At 26.5% G+C, this 7,499-nt stretch overlaps 1 protein-coding gene across 1 annotated transcript; it reads left to right on the top strand.

Moving 5' to 3' along the window:
• Positions 1–3,040: 3,040 nt before the first annotated feature.
• On the top strand, positions 3,041–6,894 carry LOC112755453 (uncharacterized). The gene is made up of 2 exons (XM_025803551.3): positions 3,041–3,402; positions 6,293–6,894. Exons 1-2 carry the CDS (start codon positions 3,235–3,237, stop codon positions 6,824–6,826), a joined length of 702 nt encoding a protein of 233 aa, XP_025659336.1. The 5' UTR covers positions 3,041–3,234; the 3' UTR covers positions 6,827–6,894.
• The last annotated feature ends 605 nt before the right edge of the window (positions 6,895–7,499 follow it).

Raw genomic sequence — 7,499 nt, 5'->3', positions numbered from 1 at the left:
TTATATATATATATATATATATATATATATATATATATAGTGCGGATATATAGGATAGGGTAGGGTATACCCTAAACCCGTACCCTACCCTACCCGCAGTGGATAGGGTAAACAACCCTATCCGAACGGATTGGTTCGGGTTGGGTATCCACGAGTAGAATATATATTGCCAGCGCTAGAAGTAATCTTCGATAATTTTTAGAAAATAAAAATTTATTATTAACGATCAAAATGTCTAATTCAAAATTTTTTGAAGATTAATTTGGGAATTTCCTTCTATTTAATTCTAAAACATTACAACTAACAACTAACATATCTAACAAGTGGATAATATCTATTCTCATTTTAGCATGATCATAAGTAGTAAATAGGTTTCAGAATCTCTAAACCAAATATGACTTAACTAATCCCCTCAACTAATTAACGTAAATTAACAAACTGATTCCTTTTATTTCTTATACATATAATCAATTAATTAGCTAGTTTGTTGAGATGTGATGATGATGATGAGTGAAAAGCTTTGTCGTTATTAGTTAAAATTGTGACCCAAACGGCACTACTTAATTATTTAATATGTATATGTAACCCCAATCGTGATGTATGAATGTTAGTGTGAGAAAAACGCACTTAATTTGTGTTACTTTCAAGTCACGAGGGAAGCATGTGCTCCTGTTTATAGTGTGCTTTTGTGGGATCATATCATTTTTCTTTCTCCTTATTTTATATATATTATTCTCGTGTATATTTTTTATTTTAGCATCAAAATTAATTTAGAAAATAAAAAAAATATTTTTTATACTATAAAAAAATAAAATAAAAAATATACCAACATCAATTTTTTTTTCTCTCTAATTCTTCCTTTGGCACACTTGCGTCCCAATGCGCCTTGTCAGAACATCACTACACGTAACCTCATGTATCTCTTATATTAATATGCCAACCCATCATTTTCACTACCTTCTCAACCTCACTAATAATTTGTTACATAACTTCATAATTAATTAACTCATGCTTTCAATTATTTTGTCCTTTCTGTATTAATATTTTTGTTTAGTTATCAGTTTGGTCACAAGAATTCAAATTGCCTAGTTTGTTGCATTTGTAATTATAGTGTAATGTCAATTTATTATATCTTAGCAACATATATATAGCAATATGTCAAGGTCATGTATGTCAAGAGAAAAATAAAGAAAAAGAAAAATAATTACTAATCTAATTATATAGTAAATATAAAACAAATATTATATAAAAGAAAAATCAGCTATCAATTAACTATTGTATATAAAAATACGTAGGTGTCTCATAAAAATTAAATATGTGACGGATTATTTAGTTAAAAAAAAATAAGTGAATTAAAAATATATAAATATATAGTAACTGATTTTTAGTATATATATGTATTATTATTTTTTGAAGATGAAGATTACATGCCTTGTCTGTTTTAAAAGTATCAATACCTAATACCTAATTAGAGGTTAATGATAGAGTCTTGTATTAAGATATATAAAACTTATAGATAAGCACTTTAATTATTATTTGACCTTTTAATTTCATCACATGATTTTGTCAAAGACAAGAGAGGGAGGAAATTAAAAAAAGTGGCTATATAGTGCAAGTACGACTATAGTGGTGATCTGTTAAGCATACCTTAAAAGTTAGATTGCAGTTTAAAATTAAACAAATAATGGGATTGAGAAAGAAAATTAAATAAGGGATAAAAAGGGAATTAATTGAGTTTATACAAAAGTATTGAACATATAATTATGGAAAAAAATTATTTTATACTTTGATTCTGATTACATTATTGTAGGATAAGCGCATGTATAATTATAATTATTATATACATTGAGTTGCTTATCATATTCTTGCCCTGTATATTAATTTCTCAACTTTTATTAATTCTATTCATCACTTTTATTTATATGCACTTGTTAACAAATATTTTGATGAGTCTATCAATTTTCATATGTGAGTGTTTGAAATAATAAAAAAAAGAAATCTTGGCTTTTGTTTATAAATCAAATATTATGTTTAAAATAATTTATACAAATTAAATAATAAGATTTGAATTGATTTTAGAATTAACTATATATCATATTTAACTTGTTGTCTATTAAACTATTATTGAAATAAAAAGTAATTTTAATTAATTTACTAAACTAATAATTTATATTTTTAAATTAGTTATGTTTTGTAAGAGGTTTTGTTTTGTTTAAACATCAATTATTACCAAATTAAATCACTACTTCTTCTATATACATGAAAACAATCACTTCTTATTATTCCATGAGAATCAAATCAAATTATTTATAATTTTTAAAATATTTTTAGTACATACATTTTAATTGACAAATCAAGTCAATTTGAACTTTATAGTCAATTATTGTTTTTAAATACATTCCTATATATATTAAACTTTACATGAGGTATCAAAAAGCTACACTAGCTAGCACATACAAAAGGAAAAGAAAGAGGAGAGAGTATTTTAAGTTCATGAGAGGGATAAAAATAGAAGCTTATACTATACATAGATACATACATACATATAATGGACTTTTGCCTAAAACCTACCTAACCAAAACTTATTATCATTTCTTAGAATGACGAAATATGTATGTCCGGTGCGTGCCTTATAGTTATATAGTGATGACTACCCTAATATAAGGGGGAACAAAAAGTATGAACGGAAAAGGATAATAATAATAATAATAAATACAGGAAATTAAATTTTAGTTAGTTAATATTAGTATTTTTTAATTCTAAAATTCTTATTTTTTGAGAATTTAGAATTTAAAATTTAAAAAATAAAAAATTTATGATTTAGGATCTAAAGGTTAACATAAATAAAATAATTTTGACTAAAAAAAATAGTGTCTTAGTATTATCCAAATAATAATAATAATAATAAAGGCAAGGCACTAAGACATATAGCTAGAAAACTAGGCCATGGTTTGTAATTTAGTGAAAAAGCAAGCGTACTATTTTATTTAATTATAATTAATTATATAGGCACTTATTTTCCGTTGATGGTAGCATGAAGCACGCAGTCGAAAAAGATGTCCACATGCATTCTCTGGAGAAAGTGCATTATATATATCGTTCTTGGTGTTGCCAATAAGGAATAATAAAGAGTCACATACATACATCAATTTTATTGAAACTGAAATTGTTGTTGAGAAAGAGAGAACGCAAGCTAATAAGGTAAGGAAGAGTGTTGTATTAAATAAAGAGAAAATGGAATGGAGAAAGTGCTATTTGGATGTGATACTGGTGCCATTGGGGTTGATAGTGAGCATTGGGTACCATATGTGGCTGTGGCACAAGGTCAGGACTCACCCTCACACCACCATCATTGGCATCAACTCTAGTGCCCGTAGGAATTGGGTTAATACCATGTTGAAGGTAATCTTATTTTCTTCGTTTTATACAATAATATTCTCTCAATTTTTCCTCATCTTTCAACGACTATATATCAATGTATGTCTTTTTTTTTATACATTTATGGACTATTTATTTTGTCATGATTAATCTTATTTTTCATGCTGAGGGAGAGTGGCAATGGTCACTGCTCCAAAGCTTTCAAGTTATTTGTATTTTCTTTTTATTTTAAACATTTTTACTCTTCTGTGTTACTCGAATCCATAACCTCTTAGGTGAATATGGATAGACTATACCATTTGAGTTATAACTTATTGGCTATTATATTTTGGCCTCTTAAAAACTCTTTTTCTAATAAAATGATCATTTAAATGAAAGAAATGGCATCACAATAACTCCCTCATTTTTTTTTTAAAAAAGCTTCATCTAGCAAAATCTCTGGTTAAGTGGCAAGTCTTTGTTAAACAGGTAGGTTAATCTTTGAGAGTATGATATTGTTTCTTTTCTTTTTAAGATAATTTAATTTTCTCTTTTGTCAAAAACAAAAATTTGTTATTTACTCCATAAATGAACATGAAACAAAGTTTATTTGTCTAGATCAGTCAGAACTGGTTGAACAACAATTTATAATACTAGCAAATTACATGTGCCAACCCTTGTAAAGTATAGCATCATTATATTCTTTCTTTTTCACCACTTATATTAGCTATAAACTGGTCTTGGGATTTTAACCATTATGTCCGGGTTAAATAAAAAGAAAATAATGGAGGTAAGAGAAATAATCATATTATACTTATAAAAATTTGGTAATATTAGAAACACAAAAAAATAGTCAGAATTTTTTTTATTATTTTTAACTATTTTTTTTATTATCAAACGTTTTTTTATAAAAATCATATGTGTCTTAAACATATTTTCACTTTTTTATTTATAATTAATTAATTCATTTAATTTCCTTAACTCAATTCATTCTTTAATTTTAGAATATCCAATTTCACATTCTTCTAGCCACAACTAATTAATTATAGTTTGATCAATTTGCATGTGCAACATCAATGCATTTCAAAGATGGGAAGAAAAAACATCTTTGAATTATTATGCTCCATTGTTCCTAACTAGTGCTTACAATATTTACAATCTAAATTTCTTTTTGAAGTGAAACAGATATCCACTAAAATTTTATCCTCACCATATATATCTATGTTTATATTCACATTCCCTCATTATTATTATTCTCATTTTCTTTAGTGCGTTATGACTAACATTTTTTTATTGTCCCCTAGAATTAATTCACCTTAGTCATTGGTATAATACTAGATCTTCCAATATAAAAAAAGTGTCCTAGGATAGGAAGAGAGAAAAGAGGGCACTTATCTGGCTTTTGCAGCATTATTTGACACACAACAAACATCTCATCATACTATATCTTATCGCATTTGATGCAACAAAATCAGGCATATCCCTAAAAGAATATCAAAAGTGTTCTTTCATCTTTCCTAAAAATATTCTTGTATATTTCTTGGAAAAAATTAATACACATTTTAAAAATAATTAAATGGAATTAAAATAAATAATTATTATATTTATTTTTAAAATATATTAAATATATGAATAAATTATCATTTTTTATCTATGAATATTTAGAATACTAGTAAATTTATTTATGAATAAATGAGACTAGTTTTATTAATGTCTACGTGATAAAATATCTAAATATTAATTTTATTTATGAGTAAATTTGTTAATATTTTAAATATTTTATAAGTAGAATGATAGTTTGCTTATTTTTTATGAATACAAATTGATTTTATTAATCCATAAATAAATTTTCTTTTTTAATTTTTATTAATAAAATTGATAATTCACTTATTCTAAGAATGTACAAGTATTTATGGTTCTTTCGTATGGGTAAAGCAAATACACACTACTAGTAGTAGTGATTTACTGTCTCATTCCATTATGCATGCATGTTACATGTTTGTCTTTCAATAGTCTTAATTTGTGGCCCAATGAATTTGAGCAAATTAAAAGTGCATGCTTCATCATTGTGCAAATAGAAAGCAGTTTTGATAATGTATAATAAGGCAACTGAAAATCAATTCTATAAAACAATTCCTTCAATTTTTAACATCTTTATTTATTTTACAAAAAATAATTATATTATTAAAAATACTATTCGTACACTAAAACCAATCACTAAATTCAGTTACTAATGTATTTGTATATAAATACATGTGTAGTTTAATTTATTTTTAATATATCTTTATATTTTAATATATATTTTATATTGGTAACTGACTTTAATGATTAATTTTAATATATACGTAGTATATATATATATATATATATCAAAAATATTATTTATATACTAAAATTAGCCACTAAAATCAGCCACCAATATATTTGTATAAATACATGCGTAGTTTAATTTATTTTTAATGTGTATTTATATTTTAGCATATATTTTATACTAATAATTGATTTTAGTGGCTGATTTTGGTGTACACATAATATAACTCTATGTATATACTTAATGCAAAATGTCAAATGCTATTTTAACTGTGAATGGTCTACACTATTGATAGAGATTAATTATCTATTCTCACTATTTTAATTATTTGTGTAAAATTTTACGAAGAATGTTAGAGGGTCAGCAATTTTTGTGATTTGTAACCATCAAATAGCCATCAACGATGGTTTTAATGGTGTGAGATTGGTGTGAGATTTTATTCAATGGCTCACTTTTCTTTGCTGGTTATATGCTGGCCAAAATTTAACAAAGTTGTTGGCCTCCTAGACTTTTCCAAATTTTATTACATTTCTAATACATGTAAGTTTAATAGTTAAAAATCGTTAAATAATAATTTAGTTAAATATATTAAATTATTTAATTTTAATTATTTAATTGTGGTAGGACAATGACAAGAAAAACATATTGGCCGTACAATCACTCCGGAACACAATAATGGGTTCAACCCTAATGGCCACAACCTCCATCCTCCTCTGCTCCGGCCTAGCGGCCGTGATAAGCAGCACCTACAGCGTCAAAAAGCCGCTGAACGACGCGGTGTACGGCGCGCACGGCGAGTTCATGGTAGCTTTGAAATACGTGACGCTGCTGACTCTCTTCCTCTTCTCATTCTTTTGCCACTCCCTGTCCATAAGGTTCATAAACCAAGTAAACATCCTAATCAACATTCCTCAGGATCCAATGTCTCTTGTGACTCCAGAATACATAAGTGAGATATTGGAGAGAGGGTTTATGTTGAACACGGTTGGGAACAGGATTTTCTACGGTGCACTACCTCTTTTGCTCTGGATATTTGGTCCTGTGCTGGTCTTCCTGTGCACCATCACTATGGTTCCAGTGCTATACAATCTTGACATTGTGTTTACTACTGCCAAGGGAAAGATGCTCAACGCCAATCAAAACGGAGATTTTGTATGAAATTATTATATATCTATGTTTCTATATATGTACAATCTTAATTATAATAATAAACATTATTATGTGAACTCCAAACTTTTTGTTACTTTGAATTCTTCTTAAGAACGAAATCAATATGTGACTTCTAAATTAAAAGATGTCAATTGTCTACAAAATTGTCCTATATAAAAAAAATGAAATTATCATATAACTAAGGGAAAATGGTAGGAAAATATAAAGCTAGGGATCAGAATTAATTAGGATATTATATTCTTAGTGAATATTATTTTGGTGATTTATTCTATGAGTTAAATTTTGACGTACTGGTAGTGTAAAATATTTTATACCGTTGTATAATTACATTCGTATTTTTAAATGACCATTTACACGATTAATAAAAATAATAGTTATTTTTAATAACGTAGCGTTATGTGATTAGATGCACGTATAAAAATATTTTACTAACGGTGTATCAAAATTAAATTCTTATTTTATATATCTATTTTTGACAACATAAGTAGTTAGTCCATTTTTTTTAATTGGATTATAAATTAAAATATTTTATAAACGATTCATCGCCCACTTAATAAGCTTTATGGTTGATGAGATTTTGATCCAGAAAGTGGGTTGGGAATAATTAAAAATGCCTATATATGACACGCGGTGCATGCATGATTTTGAATTGCTATATTGT

Source organism: Arachis hypogaea, chromosome 16 (genome assembly GCF_003086295.3).
Source record: "Arachis hypogaea cultivar Tifrunner chromosome 16, arahy.Tifrunner.gnm2.J5K5, whole genome shotgun sequence".
Classification (NCBI taxonomy): Eukaryota; Viridiplantae; Streptophyta; class Magnoliopsida; order Fabales; family Fabaceae; genus Arachis; species Arachis hypogaea.
Note: the sequence above shows the minus strand (reverse complement) of the source record. Positions and strands in the feature narration are given on the sequence as shown.